The sequence below is a fragment of the Podarcis vaucheri genome, assembly GCF_965113315.1.
Source record: "Podarcis vaucheri genome assembly, chromosome: 10".
Classification (NCBI taxonomy): Eukaryota; Metazoa; Chordata; class Lepidosauria; order Squamata; family Lacertidae; genus Podarcis; species Podarcis vaucheri.
The window spans coordinates 40,299,314-40,316,682 of record NC_138748.1 but is presented as its reverse complement, the minus strand read 5'-3'; the positions used below and the strand labels follow the sequence as shown (position 1 = coordinate 40,316,682).

Genomic DNA, 17,369 nt, shown 5'->3' with positions numbered 1-17,369 from the left:
GTCTCTGCTCCTGAACCCCTGACATCCATCCCCCCCTCGAAGCCCCCCCTTCCCCCCTCCCCGCTGTCAGGTGTGGGTGCTGGGTGCTCCATCATCACGGGAGGGAATGCCGGATACAGTTCGCTCCCCGTGGTTGGCCGCCAACTGAAGACCTCCGCGTCTTCCTCCTCGCGGTCGCCGACGTTGACCTGTTCCGCTTCCATCTCTGTACCGCCGTGCTCGAACCCAAGGTCCTCCCCGAACACGTCCATGTCAGTCTCTGCGTCGGTCGCTCGACCTGGCATCTCCAGCCACTTCCGGCGCCATTGCTCCTCCGGTCGATCGTCCCACCAATACGAGGTGTCTGACGCCGAACCCGCCGGCGATCCTTCTGGGGAACGGGTGCTCAGTGCGGGTTCCCCGTCCGAGTCGAATCCATGGAACGTGCTGGAAGAAAGTGTGGGCGTGAACAGCCAGTCGTCGAAGAAGCTCGCTGGCATGGGTCTGTGTGGGAAAAGGGCATGAAACTCGTCCTTGAGCAGGGGTTCCTCCAAAGCGTAGTCTGGCACCCAGCTATTGGCGCTGGCCCGGGTGCCCTCCCTGGCTAGGAGGTATTCGACTCCCTCTTCCCCCCATCTGGAGTCCAAAATCTCCGTGACCTCGTTGATGGGGTCTTGCTGCGTCACCCCTCGCGTCTCCGTCCGCTCCCGGAGCGGACTCGGTGCCGTCCCTGGCTCCTGGAATCTGTGAGGTGCCTTGTAGGGAGTGAGCACCGACCTGTGGAACACCGGATGCATTCTGGAACCCTCCGGCAGCGCCAGTCGGAAGGCTACCGGGTTGATCTGTGCTTCGACTTGGTACGGACCAATTTGCTTGTGCCCCAACTTCTTCTTGGCTAGTGACCTGGTCGGCACTGCGTGGGCTGCCAACCAGACCCAGTCTCCCACTTGGATCTCTTCGCCAACCCGCCTGTGCTTGTCAGCTTGCACCTTGTAGGCGTGCTTAGCTAGCTCCAGCTGCCGTCTGAGTTGATCGTGTACCGCCTGCAACTCTGACGCGAACGCGTCCGCCGTCTGTGGTTCTCCGCCCCCCACTCTCTCCCGTCCCGGGAAGGTTCTGGGATTCCTCCCATTGTTGGCGAAGAACGGCGTCACCCCTGTGGACACGTGCTTCGTGTTGTTGTAAGCGAACTCGGCGAGCGGCAGGTAATCCACCCAGGTCGCAGGTTGTTGATTGGCATAGCATCTCAGGTACTGCTGCATGATGGCATTGACCCTCTCTGCTTGCCCGTTGGTCTGCGGGTGTCTTGCTGATGCCAGATCGACCTTGACATTTAGAAAACTCATCAGCTTCTGCCAGAAATTCGAGACGAACTGGCGCCCGCGGTCGGACAGGATAGACCGCGGCAGACCATGCACTTTGAACACGTGATCTATGAACAGTTTGGCGGTTTGTTCCGCCGTGGCCACCTTCGCACACGGAATGAAATGTGCCATCTTGGTGAACAAGTCCACCACCACTAGTACAGCTGTCTTGCCTCTCGAGCTGGGTAGATCCGTAACAAAGTCCAGGGCCACTCTCTCCCACGGTTCAAACGGCGTTTGCAGCGGTTCCAGCAGTCCCGCCGGTGGTTTGTGCACCGGTTTGGCCCTCTGGCAGGTGTCGCACCTCGCAACGTAGTCCGCGACTTCCCCTCTCAGTCTGGGCCACCAAAAGTCCCTTGCGACTAATTCCACCGTTTTTTCCGTGCCAAAGTGCCCGGCCGTGGGTGCGTCGTGCAGCTGCTGCAGTACCCTGGCGCGAAGTTCGTCTCCCGGCACGTAGATGGCCCCTTTACGTAAGAGCAAGCCGTCTCGTATCTGGAACTCGTCGCCCTTCGCCGTGCCCTTGTGCACCTCTGCCATCTTCGCCTGCGCGAAGGAGTCGTCCTGCAACGCCCGCCGCACCGCATCCAGGTCTACTGTGGCTGAAGCGCACGCCCACGCTGTTGGCGCGAAGATGTGCATGGCTGCCGCTGGCGTCGCCTCTTCGAGGTATTGCGGTTTGCGGGACAGTGCATCCGCCATGACGTTGGTGTCGCCTGGGACGTACTCTATTCGGAAATTGAAGTCAGCAAAGAACTCCGCCCAACGTATCTGCCTCTGGTTCAGGAACTGAGCCGTGCGCCAGTGCTCCAGATTCTTGTGATCCGTGCAGACCTGCACCGTGTGCTTGGCGCCGATCAGGAAGTGCCTCCACGCCTTGAAAGCTGCATGAATGGCCAGCAACTCCCTGTCCCAGATGGTGTAGTTCTGCTCCGACTTGCTGAGCTTTCTGGAGTAGAACGCTCCCGGCCTCCAGACCCCCTGTGGGTCCCTTTGCAGCAGGACAGCTCCCACTGCTCTATCGGACGCGTCTGTCTCTACCCGCATCGGTCTGCTGGGGTCGATATGCAGCAGTTGCTCTTCCGACGCGAAGAGACGCTTGAGTGCCTGAAAGGACTGCTCCGCCTGCTCCGTCCAGATGAATTTCTTTTTCTTGGAGCTTAGCGTGTCCGTAATGGCCGCCGTCTGCATCGCGAACCCCTTGATAAACTTGCGATAGAAGTTGGCGAAGCCGACAAAGCGCTGGACCTCCTTCCGATTGCGCGGGCTCTTCCAATCCAACACCGCACGAACCTTGGCGCTGTCCATGGCTAGCCCCTTGTCCGACAACTTGTAACCCAAGAAATCCACCTCCGTCGTGTCGAACTGGCACTTCTCCAGTTTGGCGTACAGTCTATGCTGCTGCAGCCTCTTCAGCACCTCCCGAACATCTTGGTCATGGGCTTGCTGCGAGTCGGAGAATATCAGGATGTCATCCAGAAAGCAGACGCACTTCTTGTAAAGGAGTCCCGCCAACACATGATGCATGAAAGCTTGGAAACAGTGAGAACCGTTTTGCAATCCAAACGGCATCACTCTGTATTCGTAGGTGCCCAGAGGCGTGAACATGGCTGTCTTCCACTCATCGCCCTCCCTCATGCGGATGAGATTGTACGCACCTCGCAGGTCCAACTTGGTGAACACGCGTCCCTTGCGCACCGTCGCTAGTAGGTCGTCAATCCTGGGCATGGGGAAATCAGAAGGCTTGGTCATCTTGTTTAAGAGGCGAAAATCCACCACCAGTCTTTTTTGGGGCGTGTCCTTCTTCTTCACGAAGAAAACAGGACTGCCCCCTACTGCCCTGGACTCCCGGATGAAACCGCGCTGCAAATTGTGATCTATGAACTGTTTGAGTTCCTGTAATTCGTCCTCAGACATGGAATACAGCTTCCCTTTCGGCAGCGTCGCCCCTGGTAGGAGGTCAATCTTGCAGTCATATTGCCTGTGCGGTGGTAGCTTGTCAGCCTCTTTCTCGCAGAAGACCTCCAGAAAGTCTGCGTATTTGTGGGGGACTGCTTGCAACGTTCCCAACTGCAGTTGTGATTCCTCCTCCTCTCCCTCCTGTCTGGGCAGGATGCAGTGTTCTGCGCAATAAGAGGAGCCGAAGATCAGCTGTCTCTGGTACCAAGCCAGTGTCGGACTGTGCCTGTCCAGCCAACTCATGCCCAACACAATGGGCGTGTCCGACAGTTGGGTGACATTAAAACTGATGACTTCCCTGTGGTTGCCAAGGCGCATCACCATCGGTGGCGTTTGCTTCACCACCTGCCCCCCTAGCAACTCTCTGCCATCCACTGTGACGACTTGCAGGGGCAGAGTGGCAGGCAGTAGCTGTATAGCGTGCTGCTCCACAAAATCCTGCGCTATAAAGTCTGCGTTGCTTCCAGAATCCACAGAAAGCGGCACTTCGATAGTGACGCCATCGGGTAGCTGGAGAGATGCTGTGAGCTGCACTACTGGTTTGGGTGGGAGGGGGTCCGTGGGTTGCAAGATCGCTGGGGACTGCTTCACTGATGCGTCTGGCTGGGCCCCAGTGCCTCTGTCTCCAGCCAGACATCGTCGTTTCCCTGCTGTGGTTCTCCTTGCTGCGTTGCTGCAGTCACCATTGCTGAGGCTGCAGTGTGCTTGTGGAGCCTCCGGGGACACTCTTTCGCCAAATGGCCTGGATCCTCGCAGATGTAACACTTCCTGTTCCCTCTAGGAGGCTTCGCTTTCACTGCTGTCGGTGCTTGGGCTCTGGCTGCTGACTGAGCCCTTGCACCTCCAACCTCCATCGGTTCCCCTCCCCCTCCAGGCGGAGGTGTGGATTGCGCACGCGCTGCTTCTCTTGGAACGAAAGAGAAACTTCTCGCTGCTTCGCGCCCTCCACGTCCTTCATCTCTGCACCATGGACGTTCTTCCAGCCTCACCCCCACAGTCAGCGCCCTTTGGACCACCTCCTGCGTGCTTCGGGGCCTCTCCCCCCTTGCAATTTCATCCTTGACCGCAGAGCTTAGACCCTCCCAGAACAGGTCTCTGACAGGGGGCGAATCCCGGTCCCACTCTAAGGCACTGACCAGCGCAAAAAAGCGGGCGTGGTACTGCCGGACGCTTGCCCTCCCTTGTTTTAGTCCATGAATCTCCCGTCGGGCAAGATCCACATCAATAGTAGACAAAAAACACGCATCCATCGCTTTGATAAAGGCATCTGCATTCTGAAGCGCCGGATCTTTATCCCTCCACAAATTGCGTAGCCACGCTTTAGCATCCCCATGCAAATGGGATAGTATGAACCCCACTTTCTCTTCCTCATCTCTAAAGTCTTTTGCCAGCAGTTGCAGTGCGCACATTACGTCTGCTCGAAAATTGGGGTACTGTTGTAAATTCCCATCGAAGTGAGCCACAAGCCCTCCTGCTCTCCGTGCCAACCCAACCCCCTCCGGTCTGGGTCCTGGCTGCCCGTGTTTAACCCATGCTTCAAACCTGGCGTGGAGATCTCTGTAGGCGGCTGCCGCATCCTCCTCCCTCTTCTTGGATGCCAGTACCTCCGCGTTCAATTGGGTAACTGCCTGTTGCAGCGCTGCAACTGTCTCTGCTTCCGTCATCTCTGCTAACCGTCGTGAGCTTGCTCCCAAACACCGATCCCCTCCTCCAGCTGCCTCTCTCTCCGCTGCGAGATATCAGGTGTCCGAAGCTTTTGAGAGACGGGTCTTACTGTCAGAGCTGCCACCCAGTCCCAGCTCACATAGGACTAAGTCCGCCAGCGTTCACTTTGTAAGAGTCTTTATTAAGTTACAGGTTTCATTTCCGAACTGCAGCGTGCAGCTCTACACCTTCTGCCCTAGGTCGGCGAAGACCCGTCTGAGTCCCCGCCTCTTGCACACCAGCTTAATACCCTAGCCTTGCTCCACCTCCTTCGCCTCTCCCTACGTCTCTGGGTCCTTCTGCCCCCCTGGGCCTCCTCCCTTCTACTCTCCTCTGACGCTGACCCCCCTGATCCTTCTGCCTCCTTGCGGCGGGCTTTAGGACCTGGCTCACTCTCCGGGCTGCTTACTGCTCCCGCTTCCGCTGCATTTGAACTTGGCGCGCGCGCCCAACTCTCTACTTTCCTCTTAACCGTTGCCTCGCTCTCTGAGGAGGGCGTGACCACCCCTGACTCGTGCCCTCCCTCCTGCTGACAGCCTCCGGAACCCGATGCCTGGCTACCTTCCTCCCTGCTGCTCTCAGTCTTGAGCGTGGGTCCCGACTTCCAGCTGCTACTCTCTGAATCTCCTCTGTTCCCTTCCTCCTGGGGTGTCCCCCCGGATCCCCCCCTTGCTCTGCTCACTGGGGCTCCCTTTTGGGAGTCCTCTGACTCACTGCTTAGGCTTGGAGATCTCGGGTCGTCATCATCACTCATTTTCCCTTCGGATTCCTCCCCCTCGCTCTCTGCTTCCTCCCTTCTCTGCGTCTCTGCTCCTGAACCCCTGACAACTATATTTACAAAAATATGAATTAAATATTTCTTTAAATGAAATATTTTGGAAAACCAAAATAAATTTACATTATATCCTTGTGCTTCCTTTGCAAGGACATGAATGAAAAGAGTGATTCTGAGTTGGCTCTGATGTGCAGCCATTTCTGTTTTTACAGACAGTGTAGCCCTGTAGCCTTGCTGCTACTTCTGGTTCAAATGAAAAAGTAGGGACTCCCTGGGATAGCTCAGCATGAGACTCTTAACTTCAGGATCATGGGTTCGAGCCCCACAATGGGCAGAAAGATTCCTGCATTGCAGGGGGTGGCACTAGATGACCCTTGTGGTCCCTTTCAAACTCTGCATTTCTATGAGATCAACAAAACCAGAATTTCCCAATCAATAGAAAGTACCTTCATTTCTTCCAGTTTCCCATCCCACCCTAGCTCTGTGCTGACAATGCAGCTCCAAGGGTTTTAATACAGCTATAATCGAAGTCATGCTCTTTTTTAAATGCAAAACGGTATTTGGAGTTTTCTGCTGAGCAGTGCACATTATTCTCTAACGTTCTTTTTTGGGGGTGGGGTGGGGAGACTGTTGTCTTCCTCTGAGGCCCATGAGATGCTGCAGATTTCACACAGAGAGATCAGGCTTTAACTTGCATTTGCACTCTCACTTATTGCTCATCAAATCTTTGCTCATTTTCAGAAAGTGATGCCTATGCACTATTTAATTGCTTCAGGCTTCCTGTTCTAGATCCTTAATTACAATGGGTATCTTTTCTGGGAGTAATGTTGTTGGCAAAATTAAGGAGCAATGATTATGCCAAATATCAAAAGTAGTCTACATCTTATGGGCCTTCAGTTTCATAAGCAATTCAGATGTCTCATTTCTGTCTTCAGCCTTTGGAGTTACTCTGCTTTCCCCCCACCAAACAATCTGCTTTGGGGGGAAATATGCAGATATTCACAAGACCACATAATGGGTAGTTGTTGGTGAGCAGTGTTCTGGGAGGGCAAGGACTAAATGGCAGATTGTCCCAGCAGGTTAAGGGAATAGCTTTAACTTTCTCTCCACCTCCTCACACATTTGTTTGCTCAATTTTCAGCCCACTTTCCTGCATATTGAAGGTTACACAAAGAATAGATAGAAAATAATATAAAATTGCTTTACATAAAGCATGGAAAGTTGCTGTAAGAGCCCCAAATGTAAAATGGGATATGTTTTTTCGTTAGTATGTTTTCATCTATGTCTATTAGCTTGCAGCCATGTATGTATCACCCATACATAAGCTAATAATAGCAGGGCTCTTCATTTAGTGAATGGTGGTACTGTGCTACAATTCAGGTTAACTGGTGAATGATTCACACATGTACGTATGTAAATCTCTTGGTGTTTCATCTAGAGCTGCACAAAGGTTGCCTCCCACTTCTCCATCAGACCTTTCTTCCCAGCAAAGGTGTGGGTGGGAAATTCAGAGAGTGGAGAAAAGATCAGCTGACATTTGGGTTGATGGTGGCAGTACTACTTTAAAGTGCCAAGTTTAAATTACAAGGGGGCTTCTCCCATTAACACTTTTTTCTGCCTCTTTAAAGCAATGCCTTGGGCTGGCTGGATACAGAGGAGTGGTGGGAGGTGCCAACTGAAGAACCCCCAAAGGATTGGTGGGGGGGGAGATGTAGAGTGGGCAGAGGGAGAGGACTAGGGAGAGGAGCAGGGGAGTACGAAGGGGGGCGCAGGGCATGCGACCCACCCCGGGTGTCACCCTGACGGGGGGTAACAAAATGGTGGGTAGCACTCATCACCACGGGGCCTGCAGTGTGAATGAGCCGTGCTTCTCGCCGACTGCAGACTCCACACTGTCTGCCCACTGCCTCCCCCCCCCCAGCTGTAGGGCGGCTGAGGCCCCGCTGTGCGCCCATCCCTATGGGCACCGTGTGCCTCGTCTTGTCCCGTATGGGTGCCTGTGCCATCCCTATGGGTGCCTTGCGCCCTGTAGTGTGTGGCGCCCATAGACACGGAACAGCACAGGGCGGGGTGTGCAGTGTCCATAGGGAAAGGGTGCACTGCAGTGCCCATAGGGATGGCACGGCATGGGGCATCCATAGGGACAGGGTGTGCCGCGGCACCCATAGGGACGGCATGGGGCATGCGATGTCCATAGGGACGGGGTGCGCTGTGGCACCCATAGGGATGGCACAGAATGCCATGCGCCCTGTGCCGTCCCTTTGGGCATTGCGCCCCATGCCCCACGCCCCTATGGGCACCATGCCCCACTCGTATGGGTGGTTTTCCCCGCACCTGGGCATACTACCCCAGGTGCGCGAGACCCTTCCTCCACTGCTGGAAAGAAGGTGTCAGAAGCTGAAGGGGGAACAGGGTTTAGTGAGCAGGAAGAGGCTGTGGCAGAGAGTTGTCCAGAATACAGAGATGAGGCAGGCTGTTGAAGAATCCAGGGAGTCTCCCACTCCTGCTTCATCCAGCTCCTCCCCAAGCCCAGTATCCCATAACATGCAGATAAATGAAAAGAACTGAGCAGAGATTGGTTGTGTGCAGAAACAGTTTGCGACTCCTTGGGAAAAACCCTGGAGAGGAGGAGCCTTAGAGGGAGGTGGGAATAAAGGGACCTTCAGTGTCTCATTGGGGCAAGACCTGCTGGGAAGAGTTGCTATGATCACTAGACATGCACTGTTTTGGTGTCAGCTTTACTGACACCGGTATTTATTTATTTATTTATTTATTTATTTATTTATTTATTTATTTATTGCTGAGATACTCCTAACCCTCATTCCTGATAAGCACTGCAGTGGCTCGGCTCAGCCCCTGCCAGTACCACTGTTCTCGCACACTTTGGAGATTGGATATCATTCCCAGGACATTATTTGGTGGGAGGAATGGTACTGCTGTCACCTCACCCAGCCAAATATATGCTCTCCCTTCCTAATCTTTGTGAGAGCTTCCCCTCTGAACCCTTAAATGCTGAGAAATTTGGTGGGTTGGAACATTTGGATCAGTCTTAGTTTCATCAGTGTCTCACTCATAGTAGAATGCATGAACTACCCTTTGAAGAAGAGCTGCATTTGAGGTGAGAGAAAAGCTCTGCCTGGGGTACATGATTTGAGTGTTTGGCACCCATGAGTCATCACTTGATATTGCCAGTTGAATGATGAACAAGCCGGTATTCACCTTACTCCAGATTCACCTGCTTGCCATTCTGTGTGACTTTGTTTCTATCTGCTTCTGAAATAGAGTTGTTTTAGCAAACAGAACTGCTAGAACCCAAAACTAAGATTTTGTCAAAGATGTATAACTTGCTGTTGAAATGGAATACACAGGATGAAATGGTGAAATCTACTATGATTAAATGGCACAAGATGTTGGACATAACATAATGATGGCTGACTGGGAACAGTTATGGACCACAGGTATGAAGTTTACGGCATGTAATGCCTTAAGAGAGAATATTATGAAAATGATATACAGGTGGTACATGACACCAGTCAAGCTTGCAAAAATCTATAATTTGCCCGATAATAAATGTTGGAAATGTAAAGAAACTGAAGGTACATTCTTTCACCTTTGGTGGACGTGCCCAAGGATTAAGGCTTTCTGGGAGATGAAAATGGTATTTAAATATACCTTTCTGAAGAAACCAAAGGCCTTTCTCCTGGGCATGGTCGGCCAAATGGTGCCAAAGAAGGACAGAACTTTTTTTATGTATGCCACAACAGCAGCAAGAATACTTATTGCAAAGTATTGGAAGACACAAGATCTACCCACTCTGGAAGAATGGCAGATGAAGGTGATGGACTACATGGAATTGGCGGAAATGACTGGCAGAATCCGAGACCAGGGAGAAGAGTCAGTGGAAGAAGATTGGAAGAAATTTAAAGACTATTTACAGAAATATTGCAAAATTAATGAATGTTAAAATGATGTCAGAATGAAGTTAAGTGGTTTAAGCAGCAGTGTTATAAAGGTGTATGTAAAAATGGATTGTTAACAGGTGAGAATCCAAAGTTATAATATATTATGTTAAAGGACTAAGATAAAAACAAAGAGGGAAAGAAATTGCTGAATTAACTAACTGAATTGGAATACAAAAAAGGGAGGTGTGAGGAGGTCAGGGAAACAAGGAAATGAATGTAAGGTATGGAAAGACTGGTGTATTTTTTTTAAGTGTTTTTTATCTTTTTTGTATTTTATATTTTTTCTTTTATTTATACTTTTGTCTTTCTTTTTTTCTTTCTTTTTAATTCATGTAATTCTTTTCTTTGAAACCTTAATAAATATCATTTTTAAAAAAATAGAGTTGTTTTAGCTACCGTGGCAATAGCGGGGTGTGCCGTAATTTATGTTTATTGTTACAAAGTATTAACAATTAAATCACATGAGTTGCATCCAACTTAGTTTTTCCAGTTGAAAGTGCTAGACATGACTAACTTAGATACATTAATTTTAATGGCTCTGCTCTAAGTTAGTGACGTCTATCAATTTCAGTGGGTCTACTCTGAGTAGGACTAGCTTTGCCTACAACCCATCTATATGGTTCCTCCCAGTTGTCACTTAGACCCTTTCCCAAAATCATGCAATAAAATCCAGCAAATAAATTTTTTGAAAGCAGGAAAAGAAAGAGGAAGGGGGAAATCAACACAAAAGAGAACCAACACTGGATTCCTTGAAGAGTACACAGATGTGTTGCTTTTAAAGGAGCACTTCTAAACAGCAGTTTAGTGTGGACTCCATGCTGCTCATGTATGCAGCTCTTTGTGCAACAGCCACACAATGTCACCTTCATACAGTGATAATGATGGGAACATGCCCATGCAGTGCTTTTTGGTGTTGATTGGTACTCACTGGTGCAGAGTACTGTCACCTCTAACTGCCTGATCCTGTAACTTAAAATATGAACCAGACTAGCTTCCTGATGACATGATTGCCTGGGTGATGGGCCATTAAGGGGAACAAAGGAAAGGGGCTCTGTGTAAGACAGTTTTAAGGATATGACCAGAGTTTAGAGTTGAACGTTGCAATAATATGGGCCAGCAGCAAGCTGGAGAGAGAGTCAAAGCAATGTTTGACTTCTGTTTGAATACAAGGCTACGGCTATAGTAGAAACAAGACCCTTTTGGGGTATTAATGCTGTGAACCCCTCTATTGTAGGCTCAGGTTGTATTAATGTGTAAATGAAACGTATATAATAAAAACACCACAATTTCTGCTGTGCCTCATTCAAAAAGGAAACATGAACCCTGGGAAAGCACATGGTACCCCTGGAATCTCGCACCACTTGGAGATTGGGGTGGCATGGAACAATATATTTAATTAATTGCTAATACTAGCAGTGGAGTAGTGATACTATAACTTTTACATTTTCTGAACCTGAAAAGAAGTCTGGTCATGATTCATGATTTGTTGTTAACAATGTACAGTGGTACCTCGGGTTAAGTACTTAATTCGTTCCAGAGGTCCATTCTTAATCTGAAACTGTTCTTAACCTGAAGCACCACTTTAGCTAATGGGGCCTCTTGCTGCTGCTGCGCCACCAGAGCACAATTTCTGTTCTCATTCTGAAGCAAAGTTCTTAACCCGAGGTACTGTTTCTGGGTTAGCGGAGTCTGTAAATTGAAGCGTATGTAACCTGATGCGTATATAACCCAAGGTACTGTACAGTACTTGTTAAAATCCAGTAGCATAAGATGTTTTAAACTACCTAAAATCTTTGCCAATATATATTTTCTTGTTTGTTTTAGGGAAGCAACGTGATGGAGGATCAAGACCTTTTAGAAATTGGAATACTTAATTCTGGACACAGACAAAGAATTTTACAGGCAATTCAGCTCCTTCCAAAGGTACCCTTTTGTTTTTCCTGTTCCCATTCCAATGTCATAAGCAAGAGGCCATTATTATTATTATTATTATTATTATTATTATTATTATTATTATTATAGCATCATTCTTAAGTACAAAATGTTGTCCTTCCGGGCCTCGCTATCTGCCAACATAATTTTTAGTCCTTGTCACCTGTGCAATGTCTGATTCATATCGGTGCCCTTTTTAAAATAACATTCTGTATAACTGGAGAGACAGCAGTAACATATTCAAGTAGGTTCATTGGTAGCCTTATGATCCATGAGTTATTCTAATCATCTTTTAAAGTCATCCAAGTTGGTGGGCATCACTGCTTCTTGTACATTCCATGGTTTTCCCTCCTTGAGAAGGGAGGAAACCAATCCACATGCACAACAGGATATTAAAACAGAAAGATGACTGTTTTCAGACAACAGAGACTGTGTTCTGGCACTGGGGATGCGTGACAACAACCAGTTTATCCACAAAAGTTCTGGGTCTTGTTGCTTCTCGTTGATTATATAGTGGTTGGAGGTGGGGAAGAGAGAGAGAGATGCAGCAGAAAGGCAGCCTGTAAGTCATCTTTCACAGTAGCTTCCACTTTTTCCTAGAACTCCCCCACCTCACTGTCTGTGCATATGTGTGCTCAGTACCTCTGGGGCTCAGAAATCGCCACCATCTCCACCCAACCTGCAATGCCCAGCAAAAGTTAGAATAACTTCCTGTAGTGTCAGGTGTGGGTGATTCTATCCTCCCCTGGCAGCATCAAGGATCAAGGCAGAAGCAAGGAAGTTTGTATTTATGGTTCACGTGGTGTAAGACAAAGAATCCAGTCCTTAACTCCATAGGGATGTTGCTCACTCTAAGCCCCTTCCCTTCTTTCCCCAGTAACAGCCTGTGGCCCTATGGGTGGCCTCAGGAGTCAAATGTCTTTGAGCCCTTTGCTCTTGATTTCTAAGTTAGCGATGTGTACGCAGGTATGGTGGCTCTTCTGTGCTCTCCAAGGACATCTCCGCTGGCAATTCTCCTACTCTTCCTCCTTCTCCCAACACCTCATAACTTGGCAGCTCTGAGTTCTGTTGCAATTCAACCCTGTCTCCCTCTTCTCTTGAAACTACTGCAGGAGGGGTGGATCCACCCCCTCCCCCTCCCCCAAGGGAAGCAAAGGAGGAGAAGGGAGTAGTTTCCAGCCTTCCCCTTCAGTCCAGTCCCTGACACTCAGGCAACTCAAAGCAGCCAGGCAGTGCTCCAATACATTAATGATTTTTGAGATCCTTTCCAAGGAGACCTGCAATTCTTTCAAGAAACTTTCACGCTATCTATTTGTTTTTAAAGTTTGTAAGATGCTCTGGACAATGCAAACATACTAGAAGCTTGGGGCATATATACTTCTAATAAAACTACATACACATCATGTTGGTTAAAGTTGCTCTGCCTTTGATACTTACGGCTGGATGCAAATATGGAATCCATTCTGTTAATAATTTCCCCAAATTTCCCCAAATATGAGAAAAAATTAATTATAATCTCTCAATGTGGAGTTATGACACATTGCAGACCCAAGCCCAGCAGGCCAGAGGTTACTGTGTGGAGGGGTTTTGAAGCGTAGAAGCTGCAAAAAATGGTGTGACACCAGCTTGGGATCGAAATGACCACAACTTTATTGATTACAGATGTAGATCGGTTTCGGCATAGGCATTGGGTATGCATCCTGAATCAGCCAACCCAACTGCTGGCTGATAACTCCATCAGGGTCGATCCTGTGGTTAAGGATCCCCTATGATGTAGATCTGTAAGATGATCCTGCCAATATGTCATCTGGGGTGTTCTATGGCCTGTTGGCCCATGTCTGGGCTTTCAGTCAGAACCCAACCACTGGACCCCGTTACTGAGGTTCCCTGAATTTTGATCCTGGATCAGTGGGTTGGGCTCCTACCTACCCCATAGCTTTAGACTAAGGATCCAACCAAGTGCCTTTTTCTGCCACATGAGTTGGCCCCTCCATGCCATTGTGGGGCTCGAACCAGTCCCACAGGCTCCAGCCTGGCCTCATTGCCTGTAGGTGATAGGTACAAGCCATTTCATTGATACAAGTCCATTTTGTCATAAGTGATAGTAGGATGCCAAACAATGCACTCATCTAACCAGGATACCAAGCAGGACATTGTGCTGTTCACCTTCTTCCAGGCAAGATTGATAGCAACAGTTCTGATGCTCCGTGCCACTGCCACCACTCCAAGTACCTGTACCCAAAAATAGACAAGCTTGGGTGCGCCATATGAAGGCCTTGAGATCTGCAGCTGTTGCCCAGATGAGGTCTATGTATTTCTTCTTCTTGACCAGATCATTTTCAATAAGCTGAATAATGAGGGCATCAGGCAGCTCCAGTGCTGTCACCCATGCTGTCAACCATGGCATTAGATCATCCCAGGGCATGCCCATTTGGCTCATCCAGGTGTTATGTGCTCTGTCTTCTAAACCAAGGTGCTGGCCCCATGAAGTTGATAAAACATGTGCCTGAGCTCAGTGCACTATACTGTGACTATAGATCTATGCCTGTTTGTGGCTTGTACCTGCAAGAAATCATCAACAAGAGGCAGTGAGGCCATGGATCGCAGTGCACACATAGTGCCTATAAGCAAATGATTGGCAATGGCCCAGAGCTTTAATGTGAGCCAGGGAAAGGCCCCAGCAGAAAGCCATGGTGGCTGCGCCTACGGTATACAAAAGGAATGTGCAGAAAATACTCTGGAGTCCAACCCACACTCAAGGATGGCTTTTCTAAGGAGTGCTGTGAACTGGCATCTGGATAAGTGAACACTATCTGTGTGCAATAGCAGTGGGATGCCTACGTCAGGCCTCACCTTCAGGAATTTCCTTGTGTGAATCACTGGGCTGAAGTTGGGACATGTCACCATCTAAAGAGAGGTCGCCTTACCGTGCGTACAGTTACCTAACTGCGCTGCTGCACCACACAATGGTAAAAATAAGAATAAAAAGAAATGCAAAAACTGCCAATGAGAAAAAGGTGGTATTGTTGTAACACATGATATATTATGCATATCATTTTCACATGATGCACGTTTGAGATGCACATGCACAAAATCCTTAGATACTTCAAAATCTTGAAATAATGGAGAACATTTCCACCAAACACATAATACTGAATTCATAACTAGGCAAGCTAAGTATGATTTTTTAATTATCACCCATCGTTAGTTCCAAGACATATTGAACTGCATTGGAAATCTGAAACACAGTTGTGCAAAACCCAGTTGGTTTGAGCAGAATTTGACATTTAAAAGTTATAATATTATATAATGAAGCAGCGAGGCCATCAATGCAGTTGAAAAAGTATTTAGTTTTGGTGTCAAGAATCCTTCCTTTTCTATAGAGGTAGCAGGCAAGAGCATTCTGCTTAAGAAACAAGCAGCCATGGAGTCACCAAAAGGCCTAAAGGAAGAAGCCATCAGCCTGGGAATCAAGTGACAGCAGTGTAGGTCATGAAGCTAAGATGTGCTCATGAAAAAGAAGTGCTGAATATAAAATTATGAGCTAAAGAGCGGGGAGGATGACAGCTTGAAAGGCAAGGAAGGAGGCTAAGAATTGTGAGGAAGCTGATAATTTTGGGGGGGCAAGGTGCAGAGACACATTGTGAAAAGGCACCAAGCAAAAGTGTCAGTGAATCACGACCCCAAGCCAATTATGACCACCTCTTCCTTCTTCACCCCACATGGACATCATAAAACACCTGGCACACCAGAAAAGCAACTATGTCGTAACTTTTAAAAGTATCATGCTGTGATTTCTGGATCTTTTATTAGCATTCAGTTGACTTCTGGTCTCAGATTTGTGAGTGTATAAATGAACTGCATAGAATGCGGAGGGTTTTGACAAAATCAGAAACTATGAAAAGAACAAGACTTAGATGAAGATGATTAGTTTAACCATTAGCACAACTGATTTTTTTAATGTTATCAAAAAAGTATGACGTGGCTTTTGCTATTTGGACCATATTTTAAATTACTGGATGGATGAATCAAAAGCTAGAATTCAAGAAGCAATCCTTTCCACTACTGAGCCGATAAAATGTAATTATTTGCCAGAGTGTTGCAAGAGGATGATACAATATAAGGAAAAGTACATTCAGCACCAAAGAAATCCCTGTAGGCATCTCAAGCTTGAAAATTAGTGCTCCAGTAGAGTCCTGAGGAACAGGAGGGCAGGGATATCAGTAACCTCAGAGCTGTAAACCTTCAAAGCATCTTCCTGAGTTCCAGCAGGAGCAACATACTGAAGGATGTGTGAAAGAGACTCAAAAATCTGTTTTAGGAGGAAGCCTTTGCCTTGTTATATAAATGCAGGTCCAGATTTGTATGCAAAAGGGAACCGTGTAATAAGAGCTCCTTTCCAAGGGGGTATGGGGCCAACTGGGAATTGCAATGCCAGGTAGTGGTTATCGGAAAAGTACTGACTTGCACTTCTCAACCTAACTGCTAAACCTCCTGACATCAAGAAGTTTTGCAAATAATAAAGGAGAAACTTCCACTGAACTTCCAATGGCTGCTGGTAGGGACAAATATTAAAGCACTTCGTCAAATCTTTTATACCTGTCAGAAAGCAAGGAGGTCTATGCATGGTAGAAGTACCCTTCCAGAGGATGTCCATTGATATTGTGGAACCATTGCCTTGATCCATTCACAATGGGTGTGGTGGCAGCATGTATGTACTGTATGTAGGATGCTTCTGAAATCATTGCCTGCTGAATTTCTCCTTGGTTTTTCAGGTTCTGAATTACCAGAATATTTTTCCAACTAATGTTGGAATCTTTAGCCATTCTGCAGTTTTGTTTTGTTTTGTTTTGTTTCTGGTTTTTGGGCACCATCTGAAAGCACTTTGCCAAATAACTTAAAAGCTGAGTAAACCAAAAAGAAATAAAGGGCAGATGCCTAACACTTGTCTTCTCAGAAACCTTACAGGTACCCTGCCTCAGATTCCAGCCACAAACAGCCACCATGAACCTCAGTCCCACTGCTCGAAGGACAAGATACCCCACCTAGGTAAGCAAAGTCACCAGGGAGCCATACTTTCCAGTATGGCATCTGAAATTACTCTATCCTTCACTTCTAAGCCACCCAAGAAATGTCAATGGCCACAGAATGTTTCCCATTCCTCCACTGTAATATGTGGACACTGCTTAACAATTCTCGCCTACTTAGCAGGGTCTACAAGTTTTTCTTTCCCTAACCATGGAACACAGAGTAGAGATGCTCTGTACAAAAAGGAGAGTTTTGATGGCTATAAACTCCCAAAGGCAGGCAAATATCTACCACAGACAGACTGATGAAGGCAATAAAGAGCAGAGATACCTACGGGGTGAACTTTAGGTACCCCAGTACCTTAATTGCAACTACTGCCCATTAGTCATTTTCCCTTGTGTGACCTGTTTTCCAAGGTTTAGTTACTCTTCCAACAGTTTGACTCCCCCCCCCCAAGGCACACTCCTCCAGTATCTCCCAAGGCAGACAAATGCTGAGTTGCTGTCAGAATGGACTACAGCACTTCTCTCTGTGAGTCTGCCTCTTAACGATAATGTGTAAATTTCAGCTGGTTCAAGATGCAGTGGCCAGCCAATTACTCAAACATCTGAGCATATTTCTCTGGTCTTTCATAACAGGGATTGTTTCCAGGCTCAGTTTATGTTG

At 48.1% G+C, this 17,369-nt stretch overlaps 1 protein-coding gene across 11 annotated transcripts in view; it reads left to right on the top strand.

Moving 5' to 3' along the window:
• The window catches only part of ANKS1B (ankyrin repeat and sterile alpha motif domain containing 1B), a 366,454-nt gene that overhangs the window by 200,260 nt on the left and 148,825 nt on the right, over window positions 1-17,369 (top strand). For all 11 annotated transcript variants that reach the window (XM_082240761.1, XM_082240767.1, XM_082240757.1 and 8 more), the window contains one exon: window positions 11,568-11,666. In XM_082240761.1, the coding sequence (XP_082096887.1) occupies window positions 11,568-11,666 (99 nt within the window). The remainder of the gene's footprint in view (window positions 1-11,567; window positions 11,667-17,369) is intronic.